Below are 24,659 nucleotides of genomic sequence, written 5' to 3'. Positions count from 1 at the left end.
ATGTTTGTTATATTGTCCAAACTTAGTTCATTCGGGTACTTCCCTCAAAAAAGTTCAAAACTTTTTGCTAAAATTGTGTGCACGATAACTCTCGAAGGCAGTAACTGATTTGGTCCATACTTTGCAGATTTCGGTTACATAGCGGGTATTCAATTCGATATTATCAATATATGAAAATTTCAATTCGCACAGGCTGAGGGTATATCTTTGTCAAGAAAGCCGTCTGATTCTTCTTTACTTGTTTCTTTTTTTAAATTATATAAATCCGAAACGGAAAAAGCGTCAAGTCTTAAGGCATCGGAACATAAGCGGCTGACTTTCTTACTTAAGTCATTTTTGACTTCCATTTCATGGAAGAGGAGATGGGTCGACCCATTCAGCAAACATCGAGTACTCTCTTGTGCAGGATTTGATGAGCAATTATGATAAATTGAAAGCAGTGGTTAAACTGCGATTAAGGAAACGGGCGACTGGAGAAACGACATAAAGTTTCTCTTCCGTCACTTCACTGGGGAGTGAGATCCATTAATTCATTTTGTACTCATGAGCTGATCATCGGTTCAGTAATCAATTGTTCCGCACTGAAGATTTTGAAGAACTGTCTCAAATTTGTTCCCACTGGAAAAAATATGAATCTCCATTCAGCAATGCCCGAAGTAACCAGTGCTGTGAGAGTGCAAAGTTATGCGAAACTTATATAACTCCTACCGCAAGAAGGACAACCTCCCATTGAGATTCATCCTCTCCAATAACAACGTTAAAATTTAACTTTCTTTTGTGTTTGATGGTTTTATGTAATGTTACATATATGTATGTATGGTGTGCCACACCCGCATGCTGAATGCCCGGTTTCGATTCCCAGGCCAGACATCAAATTTGCAACGGTGGCAAAATACCCCTCAGTAATGTTGGCGACATTTCCCGAGTATTTCAGGCATGTAAAACTTCTCTACAAGTGGTGTCTTAGGACACGCCGTTCGGACTCGGCGATGATAGGTCCCATATAATATATTAACATCATTAAGTTAGGTTTTTTTTAGCGAATAACCTTATATGTAAGATTTTTTCTGATTTAAAATAAAAACTCATCAAAACATGGTACAGGGATAGATTTGGGCAATCTCGTCCATAGTTTACTGTCCTAGTTCAAAAAACGTATGAATAACATCATACAAAGTAACGTGTAAAATTACATATACATAGTTTTTCATACAAACTACTTAATTGAACTAGATTGGCACAACTTTGTTCATAACATATTAATTATATAATTAACTAATAATAAACTATCTATTTTTTGTTTCATTTTGACAGGGCACACATTTGTTAAGGATGGAGGTACAACAGAATTCATAGTCGCCGCAACAGATAGATATGATCCCAACTCATATTTTAGCAGAAAAACATCAAGGATTCTATACGACAATTTCAATCAATTGAATCCAAGTAGTGTAAAACGTATACAAATTCCAGGTGATGAATTTCCATCCAAAGTTATACAAGCTCAGGACATACAACCGCCTCAAGGACACAAAAATGCCTCAAACCAAATGTTATTGTTAAAACAAAACATTATACCTGTTAATTTACCACGCTTATTTCCCACAAAACGACATCTTTCAACACTGATAAATTACGGTTTTGCTGAGTTTACCACAACCGTAGGAGATAGTTTAATAATTTTCTTACCACATCCTTCTAGTTCTGCATCATTAGATATGCCAAATGTGATGGAAACAAGTTTAAGTACAATGAGTACTGACATAAATTCGAAAACTGATTATACAACACGTGGACCGGAGCCGGAACAAATTATTTCAAGCCCCAGTTCAACAATTGATCCATATTTGGCATATTCCGTTGTATCTGCTGTAGCTGAAGATGGAAATAAACAAGAGGAGGTTATGGTATATAACAATTCATTGCCGGATATTATAAACCCCTCAAAGGTGGAAAATTCTGGCGATTCTGAAATGTTAAATATTGAACAATTTGACAGTAACGAAATTAACAACAATGAAGTACAAAACGAGCACGAAGATTTAAAAGAAATTATAACCCAGAAAATGACAATCGAAACAGAATTCCGTCCATGTAGTAATGAAAGGTGTGACCATAACAATGAGGAGGAAATCCACGACATGGTGGACATCGAGCCACAAACTGATGTTAAAAATAATGAAATGATCTATAAAACATTGTATACAATTTACACATATTTAACTACATATTTCCGAAGTCCCACAACAAACTTACTTCCTGAAGCTAGTATTTCAGTTAGTGAAACGAATAATGCCAGTGCGAAAAATGATAATACTCTATTATTAACCACATATCACCAGCTTACTACGTATTATGATAGTTCAAATAGTCACGTAGTTTCGAATATTATCACACCCCAAGTGGTTGTGAAAGCGGAAAAAAGTACAAGTGACGTGAAATTGCAGGATGTAATTACAAATACTCTATCGGATTCAGACGAAATACATCCTACAAAAATAATGTCTGTAGAAGAAATTGCCACACAGAGTGTTGCCGAGAATGAAACTGAGACCATGGAAGACGATTCCAGTGATGAAAATTCTGTGCAAATTGCGGACTCTGGCTTAAATGATTCATCGCCAGCTTCCAGTAATGACAAGTCAGTGCAAATTGTGGACTCTGGTTTAAATGATTCGTCGGCAGATTCCAGTGATGACAAGTCTGTGCAAATTGTAGACTCTGGTTTAAATGATTCATTGCCAGCACCGGCAATACTAATTTTGCAAACTGGATATACAACACATACCTATTTCACAACTCTTTATTCTGGAGATGAGACTAGTGTGGCGAGTCATTTAGAAACAAGTACCGTGACAATGACAGAAACATTGACATCGCTACCGAAGACCACAAATATTGATACCTTTTTACCAATAACATATTATACGACATTTACGTTTTTCACGAAAATTTCAACCAAGTCCAAAATAACTACCATCAGTCGGGAGGAAACGATATCTAATGTTGTAACTCCAACGAATATTTTACAAAATATTGGGCCTTCAGCACATTTTCTGAATATAAACGAATTGTCAAACATGCAAGAACATGATGATTTGATTATAACAGATGCCGATTCAAATGTTCTTGCGGAAGATATCAGCTCCATTAATTATCAAAATGTTTTGAAGCCACAAGAAAATCAAAATTACGCCAATGATTCGTTGAAAAGTCAAATAGGATACGACGATGTTAAAAAGCAAAATGTTGAACCTAATAATCAAAACCTTATACAAAATACAGACAAAGAATATGACTACAAGAGTGAATTGTCTAATAGGGTCAAGAGACAGGCGAAGCTCTCAAGAACCAGACGTCAAGCGGTAAGGAGTCGCTTTAGGAAGCCTAAACCAAAGGTAGAGGTAAAAGAGGAAGTACGAGAAGCCGAAGAGGAGAACGACACGACTCCAAGTCAGCACTCAAGTTTTACTCGAAATCGTCCTGATATTCGCAATAGAAATCAAGTTATTTCAACACAAAATTCAATTAGTTCAAATAAACGATTAATAAGACCGTCTCGGGTTTCAACTGCTGCATCGGATAGAACTAAATTTACTTTACGCGACAAAGGTGTTAAAACAACAACAGAGAAGGCTGTGAAACCGGCCACAAGAGGAAATTTCCGCAAGCCACAAGTGGGTAGTGGTCTAAATGGTAAACGGCCAACATCAACATTTTCTACCCCCTTATTAGCCGGAAAGCGGCGCCCAAATAATCTCTCAAAAGATAACGAGTCATCAACTTCCTCTTCTCGCAACAATGCTAGTCAAAGGAGACGACCCTCCAACAGTGGACGTACTCGCACGGGATCGTCATACAGAGATTCGGAAAATAAAAACAGGAATCGCAATTCCCATGAATCCAACACTGAACCAATAATTATAGATAACAATGGCATTATAACAGTCACATATGAAATGCCTGTAGAAACATATTTACCCGTAGTGAATGGCCAATCAACGGAGTTCAAGCCAATTGTTACGGCAAGAACAAGTTTCCAAGTTTTGGGTCCCCAACAATACACAAAAGTGCTAGGATCTAATGGGCAATTTTCAACGGCCATAATTAGTCAAGGTACTTCGGTCAATGCAAATGGCGCAACTGAGGTTACACAATTTTTATTGCGTGAAATACCAACGACATCGGTCACATTTACTCCCACCACCATACGTGGTAGAAAGACTTCCTTCTCTTTGGTGGTTCCATCCACAGCTTATTCCGTGCAAAATGTTGTCTCAACAATACAACCAAATATTCAAGCAGATACTCCCTTAGCTAACATACTGCTTTCTCAGTTACTCTTGGGTAACTTTGGAAATCTTGGAAATCTTGGAAATCTTGGTAATCTTGGTAATCTTGGAAATCTTGGTAATATTGGAAATATTGGATTCCCCACCAATTTGTTACAAGGTGGAAACAACGAAGCAGCAACGCCATCAACCCAATACGTGACGCGTACATCCACGTACCTGACCACACTTGTTGATGGTAAATCCACGGTTATACCCATCACATTCCAAGGTAAAAAAATTTATACCACCATCTATGATACTACTGCTGAAACGATTACTGCCACGGAATTTATAACCGACACAATAGTCATAACACCAACAGCAACTGCGCAGGCGCAGCCAATGGTCAATAGTTTACTTTTACAACAGCTACTACTTCAAAATCTCAATTCACCAAAGCAGAATCTTAATCCTTTTAATCAACTTAATCCAATTAATCCGATTAATCCAATAAACGATATTCCCATACTCCAACAAAATACGAATAATCAATTCAGTTTACCGAACAGTTTCCAAGAACCCGAAAACATAGATATTACAACAAAGGAAACTTTTCCAGATGATAACAACTTTGAAGCTGTTGTAGATCCACCGACAACGACGACAACACGAAAATCTAGTAAAAAACGTAAACACAAGCACAAGGAAGAACCAAAACAGGAGAGTAGTATTGTGACGTTATATGTTTCAGGAAGAAGACCTGGCGAATTTAGTACAATCCTTTCCACAGTACGACCCGATCATTCGCTGCAAAAACGTTCCTTACACACCACAATGGAAATAAATCGGTTAGAAGACAACTACGACTGCGAACAAATGAGCACAATAGTAGAAACTGCCACACAATCTCTGTCAAGTGTAGTGGGCGATGTCAGCGAATGGTTTGAAGAACAGGGACGACATGAACTTTATTCTTCATTCCAATGAATTTAGTGCCAAATTTGTTTTTATACTTTGTTTTATACATATTTTTGTTTTTAATTATATTGTAGTATACTAATATATACTTGCACATATGTACATACGTTTTTTTAACTAACTGTAATATTTTATTTGTCGCATTTTATGTCTAGAAGAGAATATGTGTATGTGTTTAATTAGCATTTGCACGTATTAGTTATTTAAATAATTGGCACTGCTCAAAAAAACTAAAATGATGTGGAGTTATGTGAAATACTTATATGTGTCATTACAAATATTGTCAATGTTTTTATACTTTTTTATATTTGTTTTTCTAATTATATTGTAGTAATAAACTAATATATTTTTGTACATAAATAACTCAACTAACACTAACATTTTATTGTCGCATTTTATGTCTAGAAGAGAATATATGTATGCATGTTTAAATTGCATTTTAATGTTGTACCATTAAAATAATTTCCACACTTCAACCAATTGAAAGAATGGGGACTTGCGAAGGTGCAAGAAGATAAGTATGAATTGCGAAACGTCCAAGAAGCTTTTCATGTTAATTTAATTTCAGTGCATAGCAAAGTAAGTACCAAAATGTATTGGCGCTACAAAATCGATGCCTTATTTCTTTAAGCTGTATAAAATGTGTTGGTATGGTATGGTATCTAAAGAAAGTGTAGGATTCTAATCCTAAAGGATACGAGATTGGAACTGTAAATGTTAGTACTCATACCCCCATTATTATAAGTCTTCTTTTGTTATAGTTTGGATTTACCAAACAGATTTATAGCGTTCCGGTTAACTTAAAGTTGAAGGTGATGATTGTATTGCAAGGAGGAGCTTCTTGGCATAAACTTTCTATGTAAAAATAATATTTTTAATGTCTCCAAATCCATCAGATAGTAAAAGAACACAGATAATAATGGCCCATAATATAAAAAATTAAATCTGTATATATTTCTCACATTTCTGAAATAAATATTAACAAATCTGATAATCTTTTACCCTTTTTAAACTCTATTTTATGAGATATTTTTAGAGAGTTGGAACGTATTGCGAACATTTTACCACAGAATAAACCACAAAACAAATGTTTGTGGCGCAGCCATATTCTCCTGCAAATATGATGAGTGAGCTTTAGTAACAAATGTAGGTGGTGATCGTGGTGCAAGAAAGAAGGTGATACAATAATACCAACTCATGTCTTCATTTGCTGTCAAAACATTTTGTTTTAATTAAAAATAAATACCAAAACTTCTTTTACGTACATACATATGTATGTATAAATGCACAACGTTTAATTTTAAAATGTACACGGTGCGCCTTAACTAAATTTAAATGAAAGGTGGTTACACCTGGGAAGTTCACATTTTTTAGGTTTATTTTAGGTTTTCGAAATTTTGCTTGGAAACAACAAGTCCTATCGAAATAGGGCTAAAGAAAATTTTGTAGCTGTGAAAATTCTCAAAAGGATTGACAGTTATGATTTGTTCCTAGGTTTTACCATTTTTCAGATATAGAAAGAAGTTCAGTTCACATTTGTAAGTTTTTTTGGTAGGTTTTCACGATTTGCTTGAAAACGGCATGTCTTATTGAAATGTGACTAGAGAAAATCTTATAGCTGTGAAAATTCTCTATAAGATTTGTTTTCGTATTTTTTTTTAGGTTGTACCATTTTTTGTTTTATTGATTTTTCTCATCTATGAACATTGCAGTTTCAGAAACCGCAAAAACTTCCTTTCCCCTTAATTTACATTTCCTTTCATTTAAATTTAGTTAGTTAGGCGCACCGTGTGTACTTATCATATTTTGTTGTTTTTTTTTTTCTTTGGTGGATTTTTCGCAAGAAAACTTTTGACAGAAAATGAAAATTAGGGATTGAATTCGCCTTTTGTATCACCTTCCTAAATTCGCCTTCGGTGGTGATAAAGGTGCTCCAGTCCAGTTCCAAAGTGAGGTCGGAAGAGCAATTCTTCTGTTGAAGATCAATAAGACAACAATCAACAAATTTGGGATGGAGAAGTTGAAATCTAAAACCACTATAATTTGTAAAAACTTGGTGGTCCCTTGAATTACGTATTACATATGCGAATTATACTGATCCGGTGTCCAAGACAAATAAGAGACCGTATTACAGTGGTGACACTTACATTGCACTATGGGCCCAATGGCAGGTTTCTGAGGCAAAAAGTTTATTTTTTAAGTCATATATTTGAATAAAGTAGTAACGGGATTAGATACTTGACACTTTGGACCACTTAATAAGAAAAACATTTCAACCTGGCAACGCGTCATGATCACATACTGGGCTGTCAAAAACAATACATCTTACATTGTAAAATTTAATAAAATTCAATCGCAAAAGGAGAACAAAATTGTTTCGCTCGACAATTAAACGCCGTTAACATAATTAAGGTTTTTTAAAATGGAAAATACGAGGAAGGGTGTGCTAATTAAGATTGTGATAAAGAATAAGAATAAGAAATTGAAGGTGCAGATATGTGATGTATTTTTTGTGTAGTTTGTATTGTAGTTTATATGTTTTTTGGAATAAAACTCTCGGCATCGCGACGTATCCGCGAAACTTTATATATGTGTTAGAACGTAATATTGAGTATTACATGTGCAAAAAATCTTATTCGCGTATGGCCGCGAAGTCTTATAGAAACCTATTAATAGATAGGGTGGTACTTAAAAATTTAGATATTTTTAAGTTTTGTGCTGGCCTGGGAGTTGGACTTGTCAATATGACACAAGTAGTCAAATTTGATAGTAATCTTATTCGAGTTATACCAAGCATTGAAATCCTTATGTTCAAGATCTCTAAATTTAGTAACTGGGACTACAAACACCTACTAAATTTAGAGATCTTAATCTGTAATTATGAAGTTTTCAAAAATCGGACGCCATCGGGACATTCAACTTCCAAAACATGAATTAACCCAATCCCTGCAAAAAATTTTTCTTTCTATTTTTTTTCGTGAAAATTTTCTCATTAACTTATTTTGACCTCCTGTTATCAGTTTACCCGTTATATGGAACCACCGCACATTGGGACAAGATTCCAAAAAACGGAGATTAATTCAGGGAAGCAATTGGGTGATAAAATATAACGGAACACAGTTTTGGTGAAAATTATGGGATTGGAGATGTATATTCGAATCCCCACATAAATGGGTACCATAAAAACTATGAAGTGTTTTTACAGTTTTATCTACATTTCTTACTTGATTAATCTAAAATCTTCCAATATGCTTAATTATTACTTAAGCTAATATTTGGCAAAATTATAAAGTTAGTCTAATATTTTCGTGTAGCTCCCATACAAGGGTATCTCCCGATTTTATGTATTTCGGGGGCCTTGAGCACATTTTTTAGTATATTTATCTGTAAATTAGAATTTATAGTTCTGAATGCCTAAGAATTCATCGTGCGAAAATTTGTCAGTATAGGTCAAAGTTTTGGTATAACCCACATATGTATAGAGGTACAGTCAAATTTGGGGGATTTCGAACATTTTAGGCATATATTGCAACTAAACTTCCTCAAATTGTGAATTGTGCATTTTGAAGGGATTGAACTTATTTTTATCAAACATCATCTCTATATATTCTGGTTTTGGAATAACTCCATATAAAATATTCCGCTACTTTTTTAACTCTAAATACTTTTCAAAAATAGGGGAAAAAATATAAAATTTAAAATAATTTTAAATATGTTTCTAAACTTCTTTTGCCTTAGATATATTTTTCTAAGATTCTGATATCTATCTGAAGTTGACGATTCCATTCTAAAATGACCACTTTTGATGCGTAAAAAAGTATTACACTTTCTAAACCAACAAATTTAATTTTTTATGGTGCTCTTCAAATTATTGAAAATTCTTTAGCTTTAACACAGTGTAACTGTAGAAGTAAACAATATATGATCTTGATATTTTGGTTAGAGACTTAGAGTTTTGTAACATATTACCATGTAACGAAAGATATAGCAAAAAGCCGAATTAAACTTTTTTAATTAATCTCAATTTTTTGCGATTTCGCCCCTTATGCAACGCCATCATTTCATATAAATCATTATATATAGTACCTATAACCTAATGGTGGATGTGCACACATTGTCTTATGTAGGGTGAACACAGACTGGCGACGTGCGCTTTCGAAGATCGCTGGAGTTTGTATTTAGGGAAGGATCTCCGGCATGGCAAGCAGTACTGACGGCGGCACCATAGAAAAGTGTTGGGCTCCGTTTTCAGTCTTGCTTGTCATTTCATATTTCTTTTTCATCGAACACAAATGGTTTGAGTATACATAAAAGTAAACGTTTTAAAAACGAAAATCGAGAAAACCGAAGTGATACCGATAGTGCCTTTTAAAACTTACATCTTTGGATTACATCCTTCTCTATTCACGCTACGCCAGTGCCGTCACCCACCCAAAGAATGCTGAAAACCAATAAATTGTAAGATTCAAGAAAAACCTCTTGCTTTCCTTTGGGATTGGGTTTCTTCCAGCGGGCTACACAAGCTCCCCTACGCAACCGTTGCGGACACTGGTGGACACGAGAATTCTCCGGAACCTGTGAGCCCCAGCAGCGAGGCTGACCATAGCCACACTCGAGACCAGACAACGGTCCCCCTGGGAAAGCTGCCGTCTTATTCTTCAACAACTGATTTCCGGCAGCACGCAACACCGTCGATAAAGCGGGATAAACACAGACATTAAGCAAAAACACGAAATACTCGTACTGTACAACAATAACAGGGAAAATGAAGTCAAAACCCCCAAAAGTTTATGTAGCAAAAACTACATTATGGCGATTTGAAAGCAGCAAAATATAATAATTTTCAAAGTTTCTTAAATTTTAAAAATATCTTCAATTTCAACACTGTGCTACACGAAAAGTGAACAACATACGACTTTGCTATTTCGGCTAGTGAGGTAGAATTTTGTACTACAATTTTTCAATTAACACCCGTTCTTTTCAATCTTGTCCCAACGTGCACCGCAGGAACTCTTTATAAAATGATTCAAATCAAATTTATGTTAATTTTGTTGCGTAAATCAACAAATTTTATCGATAAAATAAAAAAATAATATAGTTATATAATATATAATGTTATATAATATATAAAATAAAAAAATAATATAGTTATATAATATATAATGTTTGAGTTCAAAGATTTTTCAAATTAAAAAAAGAAAAAATAAGGCAAAAAAAAAAAAAAGAATTTTACCTTTTTCAATCAATTTTGTTGGCTGAAAATGTGATATTTTTCGAAACATTGATAAATTCATAAGGCCACATCGCATTTTTGACACTTTGTACGTGAACGATGCATGCAATTTTTATTTTGACATGTATTTGTTCAAATCGTTTTTGTTTAAATAAGAAGTGACCTTCCTTGCTGCAATCCCTAAAGCTTGCGTCTGGAAAATAGGCTTCGAGGCATGATATGCAGACTTGGAACATTTGAATTCGTCCTTCAAGTTTGGCACATTCGATAGAATACTTATTCGTTATTCGATATTTCGATGGAACCTGCGATATATTGGAATTTTCGACTTTGGGCATTTCTTCGTCGATTCCTTCTTCCAACATCGATTAGACTATATATAAATACGGCCTTTAGAAAATTTTGGTGAAAATGCTCCTTTGGACCCATACAAATTACTATGGAAACGAAGATCGCGCTAGTGGCACGCATTATCAATACTCGATTGCCATAAAATGTCATATACAGTATAGTCTCGATAATCCGGACACTCGTTAATCCGGACAACGCGGTAATCCTGACACTAGAATTTTTCACATTGTAGACTTGGAAATCCGCACATCTCATATTTTTCTTACCTCGATAATCTGGACATCAATATTTTTTTTCTATTTTGAGCAACTGATTCTTATTTATTTCATTGAAGTTTTCAGTCTTAGTGTTAGCAATTTGCGTATAAATAAGAAAAATTAAGTTTTTCAACGTTTTCGGTCCAAATCTCGTCTTTCTGGCTAGCCACTGTTGACTCAGCTATACAATCAATATGGAATTAACTATTTGAATCTGTCGAAGGATTTTTCTACCCTTCAACCATCGATGGCTGACTATGATAAGCAACAGTATTTTAAACCTAGATTTAAATTCCATTGTCTTATTCGAAAGCTATAACATTTATATAAAACAATATTTTTTTTTTTGGTTTCGACGACAACGTAAAGTTAGTTGCTAATGTTCATAGAAATGGCTAAAATATATATTCACAATAGTGCTATGAGTGCATTTGAATTCTGAAGTTATATCTCAAGTTCCATGGACACTGAAAATCAATATGTGTACATGGGCTAAGAAGTTTATATCCTTGAAAAAAAAAAAAACTTTAAATAAATATACACTAGGGGTATAACCAACAAAATACCACGCCAGTACCATGTGCGGAATATTGTCCTGATAACGAAAACATGTGTTTTAGTTCGATTCAGCGAAAAAAGTTTCCGCACCGACTGCGATTACTAAAGACCTTTTGATATTTTTTCTATTTAAAAATTTAAATTTGCTTTGTTTGAATAAATATTTATAGAAAACAAATACGATTTTCACAGGCAAAGTCATAAAAAACAGTCTGTAACATTGGCGAATTCGCTGCAAAGGACCACACATTCTCTTGTCCGGTAGGTACAATAAACATAAAATTCGCGAGTTTATAAAGAAAAACAAAAAAATTCAATATTGTCAAAGGTGCATTAAATGCTCTGAAATATCGCGATTTGATAACTAATTGGTCCAGAATGGTTCGACATTGATTTTAAATTATTTTTTTAAATTTTGCCTTTTAGGGCGAAGATCATTTTTAATGATTTTTTATTAATTATCTATTTTAGAGTTAAGCTTGATGATCGGAAATTATTTGCAAGTGAAAAAGGAAAGCCAAGGACTCGAACCCACATAGTCACCAAATTACGTTACCTGGTTTCACTGGTGGTAAAGCAGATCTTCGGACGTATCGACTATGTAGTGGCTTCTCTGTCCTAGAAATTTTCGTTTTACAAATGCAAATGTGTTTTAAATTAGATTAAAACTATTAATAAATTAATACGAAAAGCGTATATGTCATTATAACAAATAAAATTAAATAATGCATTAATGATTTTCAATGCATTTGGTGTGGAAACTTTTTTTACGATATAGAAAAAATTACACCGTATTTCACAGTAGTTTTTCATGCTCTACACGGCTATGTTGTGGTATTTTTGATATTTGCAAAAATTGCAAAAAAAGTTATAACCCAAATATACACCGATTGAAGAGGAATTTTAGACTACAAAAATACACAGGAAAAATCACCTTGTAGCATATAACGTATGATATTGAGGTGGTGTCAGGATAGATAGTTAGCGCGTATAGTTAGCGTATTTGGTACCGGCCTACTAGCTCGTAGAGTTGTATAGTTCATGAACGAACTAGTTCAATTGAACGATTCATTGAATAGAGCGTATGAACTAGATCAGTCAATATAGTTCAATAGTTCACTGAACTATAATCAGTCGGCGACCGTACGATCAACGAACGAACGATTCACAATCTAGTTCAACATGTCGTTCACATATGCATAAAGTTACGCCGTCGTCAGTGTTAAGTGATGCCTTCGTAATGTGATAAGTTTGTTTACGTTTTGGATCAAGGTACAATGAATAGCTGTTCGAAAGTGAAAATTTCTTCAAAAACACAACAAATTCCACGTATTCCTATATTGAATGTGCCTTGTTCGGGATAGAAAAATAAAAATAAACACACAAAGCGTTTTCGCGTTGACAGTTTCTACATACACACAACATAAGATTTTTGCTATTTTTTGTTTCTATTTGGTGTATGTATGCGTTTGATTGAACGATTATGATCCGAATGATTGAACTGGATAGTGAACTATGAACTAGATTACTGAACTAGTTCAGTTAACAGAGCTGAACTATTGAACTAGATCTTTCAAATGAACTAGATTGTACAACTCTACTAGCTCGTCGGAGCGGTAGGTTAGATGATTAACTAACTTCTCATGTGCTACAATAAGTTTACTTTAGTTACACGTGCTGCAAATGTGGAGGAAGGAGAAAGATGAGGGGGTCGACGGTCTGTTAATTTATTTTAGTTGGACGCTAGGATGAAAATCAAACAGATACGTTTTAAATTCAGACCATATTATATAATATATTAAATAAAACAAGTAAAAAAGCGTTAAGTTCGGCCGGGCCGAACTTTTCATACCCTCCACCATAAAATATTCTGAACTAAAATGGAATAATTATTAATTAATTATATAGGGGTTATAATAAAACATGGATCTATGTTGACAGTTTTTGATGGGAGCCATTAATGTCAAATAACTCCTAATTCGGTTAAAAATTTTAGCTAGAATCCTCAAAATACGGAAAATCGGTACATAACGTGGGAACTTCAAATGTCATTAACAGCTAGTTCGGAGGTATGTGGGCTATACGAAAATATTAACTTAAATGAACAATTTTTGTTGCAGAATTTTTGTTGGCTTTTAAATTTCAATTACAAGTTCGTCCAAAAAATAGAGCTAAGGTACGGAAAATCGGGAGGTTTGTTTTGGGGCTATACCAAACATGGACCTACGTGGTTAAACATTTTAAGTAAAATCCTCAAAGTACCGAAAATCGGGAAGTATCGTTATATTGGGGCTATGTTGAAAATTGTTGATGCAGATGTGTGGTGACCACAACAACCTACAAATTACAAATTACAGTTAGTTCGGTTAAAAATTGTAGCTAAAATTGCCAATTACTGAAAATTGGGAGGTACCGTTATATGGGAGCTATATCCGAAAATGGACCTATGTTGACAATTTTTTATGGACAGGTGTTGTGACCACTAAGAACTTCAAATGTCAAATTACTGCTAGTTCGGTTTAATATTGTAGCTAAAATCATGAAATTACTGAAAATCGGGAGGTACTTTTATATTGGAGCTTTATCAATACATCGACCTTTCTTGACAATTTTTGGTGGAGAGGTGTGGTGACCACTAAGAATTTCAAATGTCACATGTTCAAATTACAGATAATTCGGTTAAAAATTGTAGGTAAAATTCTCAAAGTACCGAAAATCCGTGATATGGGGATACCGAAATCCGTTATACCGAGGTACCGTTATATGGGGATATACCAAAACATGGACCTACGTTCGTAATTATTTCAAATATACGTTTTCTGGTCACTAAGAACCCTAAATATCAAATTATAGCTAATTCGGTCTAGAAATGTGAATTTAAACGTCAAAATACCTGAAATAGGGCTGTAACGTTATATGGGTGCTATTCCAAAACGTGGACCTATGTCCACAAGTTTTGTTATACAAGTTTATTGACATTTAGGAACCATAAATGCCAAATTATAGCTAAATCGGTCTGAAAATGTAGCTAGAAACGTCAAAATACCGTAAATCGGGGGTACCGTTATATAGGGGCTATATCAAAACGTGGACCTATGTCCACAACTTTTGTTATATAAGTTTATTGACACTTAAGAACCCTAAATGCCAAATTATATCTACATCGGTCTGAAAATGTAGCCAAAAACGTCAAAATACCGTAAATCGGGGATACCGTTATATGGGGGCTCTACCAAAACGTGGACCTATGTCCACAACTTTTGTTATATAAGTTTATTGACACTTAAGAACCCTAAATGTCAAATTATAGCTACATCGGTCTGAAAATGTAGCCAAAAACGTCAAAATACCGTAAATCGGGGGGTACCGTTATATGGGGGCTATACCAAAACGTGGACCTATGTCCACAAGTATTGTTATATAAGTTTAGTTACGCTTAAGAGCTCTAAATGTCAAATTATAGCTAAATCGGTCTGAAAATGTAGCTAAAAACGGCAAAATACCGTAAATCGGGGGGTACCGTAATATGGGGGCTATACCAAAACGTGGACCTATGTCCACAACTTTTGTTATATAAGTTTATTGAAACTTAAGAACCCTAAATGCCAAATTATATCTACATCGGTCTGAAAATGTAGCCAAAAACGTCAAAATACCGTAAATCGGGGATACCGTTATATGGGGGCTCTACCAAAACGTGGACCTATGTCCACAACTTTTGTTATATAAGTTTATTGACACTTAAGAACCCTAAATGTCAAATTATAGCTACATCGGTCTGAAAATGTAGCCAAAAACGTCAAAATACCGTAAATCGGGGGGTACCGTTATATGGGGGCTATACCAAAACGTGGACCTATGTCCACAACTTTTGTTGTATAAGTTTATTGATACTTAAGAACCCTAAATGTCAAATTATAGCTAAATCGGTCTGCAAATGTAGCTAGAAACGGCAAAATACCGTAAATCAGGGGGTACCGTTATATGGGGGCTATACCAAAACGTGGACCGATATAGCCCATCATCGAACTTGACCTGCCTGCAAACAAAAGACGCATTTTCCCAAAATTTCAGCGTTCTATCTCCATTTTTGTGGATCCTAGAGTGATTACCACACACGTGCACATATCGACTCAGAATTTTATCCTGATCAAGAATATATATACTTTATAGGGTCGCAAATGAGTATTTCAATGCGTTACAAACGGAAAAACAAACTTAATATACCCTCCATACTATGGTGGAGGGTATAAAAATAATATAGTTATCTATACTTATAAAAGAGTTCAGTAATGATGACTCACTGATTCACTGACTCACTGACTCACTGACTGACTGACTGACTGATAATCAACGCCCAGACTAAACGGCTGGAGCTAGAATCTTGAAATTTTGGGTGAGGGTCACTCATGGTCCGAATAGGTCAGATAAGGCTCGGTTTTTGGAAATTCAAACTAGAACAGTACGAAAAGTACTAAAAGGTACTAAATATGGTACCCTTAGTATTAGGCAAACGCGAAGAGCTAGAATTCTGAAATTTGGAATGAGGTTCACTGATGGAGAGTTAGAAAGGTGTACCAAAGGGTTTTTGGAAATTCGAACTATAAGTGTACGAAAAGTACTAAAAGTTACTAAATTTAGTACCATTTGGTATAACGTGAACGGACAGAGCTAAAATCTTGAAATTTGGAATGAAAATCAAGGTTTAGAAGATAAGTTGATATTAGGAGATGGTTTTGAAAATGTGTACTCATGTGTACGAATAGTACTAAATAGTACTAAATTTGGTAAATTTGGCGAACCGATAAAGTTGGAATTCTGAAATTTGGAATTACTATTACTGTTGGAGTGTAGGTTTGAGATATGGAGATAGTTTTCGAAATTCGTACATATGGGTACGGAAGGTACTAAATAGTACCAAATAAGGTACAATTTGGATTTGAGGGAACGGATGGACCTGGAATCCTGAAATTTAGAATTAGGATTACTGTGGGAGTGTAGGATAGAGGTATTTTGGAAATTCGTACTTTTGGGTACGAAAAGTACTAAATGGTACCAAATTTGGTACAATATGAATCTAAGTGATCGGATAGAGCAGGCATAGTGAAATTTGAAATTATGATTACGATTGGAGTGTGGGATTGAGATACTTGTCAAAATTTATACTTATGGCTACGAAAAGTACTATATGGTACCAAATTTGGTACAATTTGGATTTGGGTGATCGGATACATTTGGAGTCCTGAAATTGGAAATTAAGATAACTGTTGGAGTGTTGGATAGAGGTAGGTTTGGAAATTCGGACCTATGGGAACAAAAAGTACTAAATGGTACTAAATTTGGTACAATTTGGATTACGGTGATCGGATGCACCTGCAATCCTGAAATTTGGAATTAAGATTACTGTTGGCGTGTAGGATTGAGGTAGTTTTGGAAATTCGTACTCTGGGGTACGAATAGTACAAAATTTGGTACAATTTGGATTTGAGTGAACGGATATAGCTGGAATCCCGAGATTTGGAATAAGGAGTACTGTGTAGGATTGATAAAGTTTTGGAAATTTGTAGTTATCAGTGGGAAAAGTACTAAATGGTACTAAATTTGGTACAATTTGGATTTCAGTTATAGGATACATTTGGAATCGTGAGATTCGGAATTTAAATTGATGTTGGAGTGTTGATAGAGGTAGGTTTGGACATTCGTACTTTGGATACGAATAGTACTAAATGGAACCAAATTTGGATTTGAGTTATCGGATGTATCTGGAATCCTGAAATTCGGAATTAAGCTTATTGTTTGAACTTAGCACTGAGGTAGTTTTGAAAATTTGTACTTATGAGTACGAAAAGTACTAAATGGTACCAAATCTGGTACAATTTGGATTTCGGTGAACGGATATAGCTGGAATCCCGAGATTCGGAATAAGGATTACTGTTGGTGTGTAGAATTGATAAAGTTTTTGAAATGTTTAGTTATGGGTACGAAAAGTACTAAATGGTACCAAATTTGGTACAATTTTAATTTGTTTGATCGGATACATTTGGAATCCTGAAATTCGGAATTACGATTACTGTTAGAGTGTTGATAGAAGTAGGTTGGGGAATTCGTACGTTGGATACGAAAATTACTAAATGGTACCAAATTTGGTACAATTTGGATTGCAGTGATTGGATGCAGCTGTAATCCTGAAATTTGGAATTAAGATTGAGGTAATCATGGAAATTCGTACTCATGGGTACGAATAATACTAAGGTACAAAATTTGGTACAATTTGGATTTGGGTGAACGGATATAGCTGAAATCCCGAGATTTGAAATAAGCAGTACTGTTGGAGTGTAGCATTGATAAAGTTATAGAAATGTTTAGTTATGGGTAGCATAAGTACTAAATGGTACTAAATGTGGTACAATTTGGATTTCATTGATAGAATACCTTTAGAACCGTGAAATTGGGAATTAAAATTGATGTTGGAGTGTTGATAGAGGTAGGTTTAGAAATTCGTACTTTGGATACGAATAGTACTAAATGGTACCAAATTTGGATTTGAGTGATCGGATATATCTGGAATCCTGAAATTTGGAATTAATGTTATTGTTTGAACATAGCACTGAGATAGTTTTGAAAATTTGTACTTATGGGTACGAAAAGTACTAAATGGTACTAAATTTGGATTTGTATGAACGGATAGAGCTGAAATCCTGAAATGTGGAATTAAGATTACTGTTTAAGTGAAGAAATGAGGTAGTTTTCGAAAACGAAGAGTACGAAATGATACAGTTTGGAGTTCGATGAACGGATACACCTGGGATCTTGAGATTTGGAATTACGAGTACTGTTTTTATTTTGTATTCAAGTTAGTGTAGGATTGAGACATGTCTTCGAAAAACGTGCTATAAGTGTACTCAATTTGTTGGGTGTAGGGACTGTGCTGGAATCTGTGTGTTTTGGAGTTAGAGTGAGTATTGCAACGTTTGTCTCGCTGTTAATGTGTAAAGGTGAGATAAGGCTGATCTTTTTGAAAATCGAACTAAAAAGGTACGAATAGTACTAAAATAAATATTGATTAAAATTCGCCATTTTCATATTATATATTGCTATTTGTTTTTATACCCTTTCCGCATACTAGTATAATATATAATGTTTGAGTTCAAAGATTTTTCAAATTAAAAAAAGAAAAAAATAAGGCAAAAAAAAAAAAGAATTTTACCTTTTTCAATCAATTTTGTTGGCTGAAAATGTGATATTTTTCGAAACATAGATAAATTCATAAGGCCACATCGCATTTTTGGCACTTTGTACGTGAACGATGCATGCAATTTTTATTTTGACATGTATTTGTTCAAATCGTTTTTGTTTAAATAAGAAGTGACCTTCCTTGCTGCAATCCCTAAAGCTTGCGTCTGGAAAATAGGCTTCGAGGCATGATATGCAGACTTGGAACATTTGAATTCGTCCTTCAAGTTTGGCACATTCGATAGAATACTTATTCGTTATTCGATATTTCGATGGAACCTGCGATATATTGGAATTTTCGACTTTGGGCATTTCTTCGTCGATTCCTTCTTCCAACATCGATTAGACTATATATAAATACGGCCTTTAGAAAATTTTGGTGAAAATGCTCCTTTGGACCCATACAAATTACTATGGAAACGAAGATCGCGCTAGTGGCACGCATTATCAATACTCGATTGCCATAAAATGTCATATACAGTATAGTCTCGATAATCCGGACACTCGTTAATCCGGACAACGCGGTAATCCTGACACTAGAATTTTTCACATTGTAGACTTGGAAATCCGCACATCTCATATTTTTCTTACCTCGATAATCTGGACATCAATATTTTTTTTCTATTTTGAGCAACTGATTCTTATTTATTTCATTGAAGTTTTCAGTCTTAGTGTTAGCAATTTGCGTATAAATAAGAAAAATTAAGTTTTTCAACGTTTTCGGTCCAAATCTCGTCTTTCTGGCTAGCCACTGTTGACTCAGCTATACAATCAATATGGAATTAACTATTTGAATCTGTCGAAGGATTTTTCTACCCTTCAACCATCGATGGCTGACTATGATAAGCAACAGTATTTTAAACCTAGATTTAAATTCCATTGTCTTATTCGAAAGCTATAACATTTATATAAAACAATATTTTTTTTTTTTGGTTTCGACGACAAGGTGAAGTTAGTTGCTAATGTTCATAGAAATGGCTAAAATATATATTCACAATAATGCTATGAGTGCATTTGAATTCTGAAGTTATATCTCAAGTTCCATGGACACTGAAAATCAATATGTGTACATGGGCTAAGAAGTTTATATCCTTGAAAAAAAAAAAACTTTAAATAAATATACACTAGGGGTATAACCAACAAAATACCACGCCAGTACCATGTGCGGAATATTGTCCTGATAACGAAAACATGTGTTTTAGTTCGATTCAGCGAAAAAAGTTTCCGCACCGACTGCGATTACTAAAGACCTTTTGATATTTTTTCTATTTAAAAATTTAAATTTGCTTTGTTTGAATAAATATTTATAGAAAACAAATACGATTTTCACAGGCAAAGTCATAAAAAACAGTCTGTAACATTGGCGAATTCGCTGCAAAGGACCGCGCATTCTCTTGTCCGGTAGGTACAATAAACATAAAATTCGCGAGTTTATAAAGAAAAACAAAAAAAATCAATATTTTCAAAGGTGCATTAAATGCTCTGAAATATCGCGATCTGATAACTAATTGGTCCAGAATGGTTCGACATTGATTTTAAATTATTTTTTTTAAATTTTGCCTTTTAGGGCGAAGATCACTTTTAATGATTTTTTATTAATTATCTAGTTTAGAGTTAAGCTTGATGATCGGAAATTATTTGCAAGTGAAAAAGGAAAGCCAAGGACTCGAACCCACATAGTCACCAAATTACGTTACCTGGTTTCACTGGTGGTAAAGCAGATCTTCGGACGTATCGACTATGTAGTGGCTTCTCTGTCCTAGAAATTTTCCTTTTTCAAATGCAAATGTGTTTTAAATTAGATTAAAACTATTAATAAATTAATACGAAAAGCGTATATGTCATTATAACAAATAAAATTAAATAATGCATTACTGATTTTCAATGCATTTGGTGCGGAAACTTTTTTCGCGATATAGAAAAAATTACACCGTATTTCACAGTACTTTTTCATGCTCTACACGGCTATGTTGTGGTATTTTTAATATTTGCAAAAATTGCAAAAAAGTTATAACCCAAATATACACCGATTGTAGAGGAATTTTAGACTACAAAAATACACAGGAAAAATCACCTTGTAGCATATAACGTATGATATTGAGGTGGTGTCAGGATAGATAGTTAGCGCACGTATTTGGTACCGGCCTACTAGCTCGTCGGAGCGGTAGGTTCGATGATTAACTAACTTCTCATGTGCTACAATAAGATTACTTTAGTTACACGTGCTGCAAATGTGGAGGAAGGAGAAAGATGAGGGGGTCGACGGTCTGTTAATTTATTTTAGTTGGACGCTAAGATGGTATTACGCCCAATATGCCCTCCCATCCTGGTCATAGTAACATTAGCTAGAACTTTACAGATGACCCCACTCCAAATCAAACAGATACGTTTTAAATTCAGACCAAATTAATTTTTGCTTTAGAATAGCTGCAGTATTGATGCAAAACAAAAATGTAACAAAACAATACAATGAGAAAAATGTAGTACTCACGTACTTTCGGTGGGCGCTATGGGAAGCAGATGTAACTGATTACAGTTGAGAGCGCGGTATTGAAGGAATTCGTTTTTGATTCCGCTGCAATGCCAGGCTGCACAAATTCTGTAAAGCAATTGGATGTAATAATAACATAAATTATTCTCGGTCCACGGTATGCCCATAACAGAAACTAGTGGAACACGTTAGTAACAGTACGAATGTCAGGTTCATTACCATCTACATACATACACCACTAGCATCCACACATAACTGTTTGACCACTAAGTCTGACTGCAGCTAGCGAAGAATAAAATAAAAGCACAACACTGATATCAACAAGGAAAGAATTTACACTCTTGCTTAAAGGTTTACCACTTATTACTTTTAAGGATAGATCGAGAAAGTTTTGGGGATAGAATCATAGACTAAAGTTTCTTTTTTTGCTGCCAAGATTCACAATTCAGTGAGCAACTGGCTGATTTACAAAACGTTAGGTTTTCTGATTGAAATCCCGAGAATTCTTTTGGTTTTTATGACAGATTTTATTATTAAAATTTTACTTATATTTTGGACACCGGTTTTCAGCATGGCTAAAAAATACTAATATGAATTTTGGGCAATATGAACACATTAGATTTTGTTCATGAATGGCGTTAAGCATTGGAATTTCTTTCCCGTGCTTTTACCGTGTTTATACCTGACTTCTACAATTGAACTTAAATTTTATGTCACCATGCGTTTGTAGGTTAGGTAAAAATGATTGGCTGAAGCCGAAATGGTAGAATTTTCTTTTGCACATAGACTTATGTTTCTTTATAATATTATCTTTTTCTGTAATTAAGTTTTGCTAAAATTATTAAACTCTTCACGGTTCTCGAGCAGTTATTCCATCACATGCGGTCTCCCAGAAGTAAAACAACGCGACTGCTCGCTTAGTACATATGTCGACATAGGAAAATTTTGTAGTTTCATGTATGCACTGCTGATGGGCATAGGCAAAACCCAGTGCTTTTGCAACTTTGCTGTTAATCTGCACATACATAAAGGAATTGAAGGTGATGAGTGCCAAATCTAATGGGAATAATAGAAATATAATTTTGTATATTTCTTTTCCTTCATTACCAATCAATATACTCAACTCATCAATTATTCGAAACTGCATTGAGAGAAATTATTAACCCAAGATTATGAAGATGGTAACGACGAACCAAAATTTTATGGAGGGGTTAAGTAATGACGTTATGAATTATCTTGGCACTGAATAAATGATTTCATCGAACCTAACGAAAATGTTCAATCTATTCAAACACTTGTATTAACTTAGTTTGGAAATTAAATGGCTTACCACTTTAAAGTAAAATCCAGATGAACAAAAAAACTCTAACTTTGGAAGATTTTTGGGTCACAAAACTGTATAAACTTTTCCTTCAAATAATACATTCTACGGCCAGGATATTCAACAAAATGACCGAGAAAAGTCAATAACGAAGTAATGAAACCTACCAAAAGATGAAGTTGGCCAGAGAATTTCCAGGCCATTAGGAAAGAACGTAAAAAAATAAAACTTAGCAATGTCAATTGCTCCATTTACTAAGCCAAATAGGCTACAAAGTAACTCACATGTAGGTGGCGTTGCCTGTTTTCCTAAAATTACCTTTACAAATAAATACTCAGGCAAAATATAAAACAATGGCAATTGCATCTCTTACAACCTAATTTACGCTGAAAAGTAAAATTAAGAAGTAAATTGGTAGTCAGGAAAGCTGCTTAAAATGGTCGAAAACCGGGATATTTGCTTAATATGAATTCGCTTACCTTAGATGTCAAGTTATTACCTAGTAAACGTCCGATATTAATGATTTTAACTTACAAAATTATGTGTTTTCTGACTATTCGGTGTCCGGATTATCGAGACTATACTGTAATTGAATTTTCTTAAAAAAACCTATTTTGTTAAGTGTCTAAACCCCACGTGAATTTAGTTTTTCTACGCGACGGATCTAACGAGCCCTTCCGCGATCGAATTCATCCACTAAAACCGCGGATATAGATTCCTTGGAAATAGGAAAATCAGCAAAAATATATTTTGACAAATTAGCGTACTATATCGCGATTTTCTTTAAAAAATTTTACATAAATGTAATCTTTATACGCGATTGCGATTATAATATTTGCGAAAATACGTTTTATATATTGTTGGCTTTGTATTGTTGGACTGCAAAATAATACTTGTTGTGTATTTATTTCAGCTATAGTCCATATTTTGTTGCTTCAAAATTTGAAGAAACAAAATGTTTAACAGTGGATAATGAAATTGATTACTACGAGCGGAGGCAGAGAATACTATAGTTTCGGAAGCAGCCAAACTTCCTCATCAGTTCTCTTAACCGCTGACTCGGTGTCGATAAACAGGTCAATAAGAGTGACCAGAAAATTAAACAGAACGAGAAATTTTCTGTATCCTCCTAAACCTGTTGACGGCACAATTGAGTCAGAATAATCAAAATCATATACCCACTACTGTTTTTTATGCTGTCTTTGCATCGCAAAGAAGACAAGCATAAGTAGTGTTGTTTGCAGTAAGCAGAGATCACAACAAAATGTTGTTTTTGCTTTATGCGTAGTCAACAAGTAAGGCCGTGCTGATTGCCTGCTTTGGCGGCTTCCGAAACTATAGTATTCTCTGCCTCCGCTCGTAGTAATCAATTTCATTATCCACTGTTAAACATTTTGTTTCTTCAAATTTTGAAGCAACAAAATATGGACTATAGCTGAAATAAATACACAACAAGTATTATTTTGCAGTCCAACAATACAAAGCCAACAACAATAACAGGCAATCAGCACGGCCTTACTTGTTGACTACGCATAAAGCAAAAACAACATTTTGTTGTGATCTCTGCTTACTGCAAACAACACTACTTATGCTTGTCTTCTTTGCGATGCAAAGACAGCATAAACAAGTAAGAAAAGCGTTAAGTTCGGTCGGGCCGAACTTTTTATACCCTCCACCACAAATGTCAGCCATTTCGGTGGATTAATGTGGCCACAACCTTCAAAATACCGAAATTCGGAAGGTACCGTTCTATGGGGGCTATATGATGGCGTGGATCTATACCTACAAATTTCTGGGGGAAAGTTTTAAACGTTTATCAGCCATATCGGTGTGATAATGAGGTTAAAACGTTCAAAATATCGAAAATCGGGATATATTGTATTATGGGGGCTATATCAACACGTGGACCTATATAAACATTTTATGGTAGAAATGTTTCTTAGCCTCTGGAAACACAAAATAC

General features: G+C 34.6%; 1 protein-coding gene across 2 annotated transcripts in view; it reads left to right on the top strand.

The window, feature by feature from the left end:
* Window positions 1-5,612, top strand: part of LOC141394144 (uncharacterized) — a 44,739-nt gene extending 39,127 nt beyond the window's left edge. For both annotated transcript variants that reach the window (XM_073968077.1, XM_073968078.1), the window contains exon 2: window positions 1,315-5,612. In XM_073968077.1, the coding sequence (XP_073824178.1) occupies window positions 1,315-5,261 (3,947 nt within the window). In that variant the 3' untranslated portion in view covers window positions 5,262-5,612. The remainder of the gene's footprint in view (window positions 1-1,314) is intronic.
* The last annotated feature ends 19,047 nt before the right edge of the window (window positions 5,613-24,659 follow it).

This window comes from Musca autumnalis, unplaced genomic scaffold (assembly GCF_047663935.1).
Source record: "Musca autumnalis isolate F117 unplaced genomic scaffold, ASM4766393v1 scaffold_2, whole genome shotgun sequence".
Taxonomy (NCBI): domain Eukaryota; kingdom Metazoa; phylum Arthropoda; class Insecta; order Diptera; family Muscidae; genus Musca; species Musca autumnalis.
The sequence above is the reverse complement of the archived record's forward strand: the minus strand, read 5'-3'. Positions and strand labels throughout refer to the sequence as shown.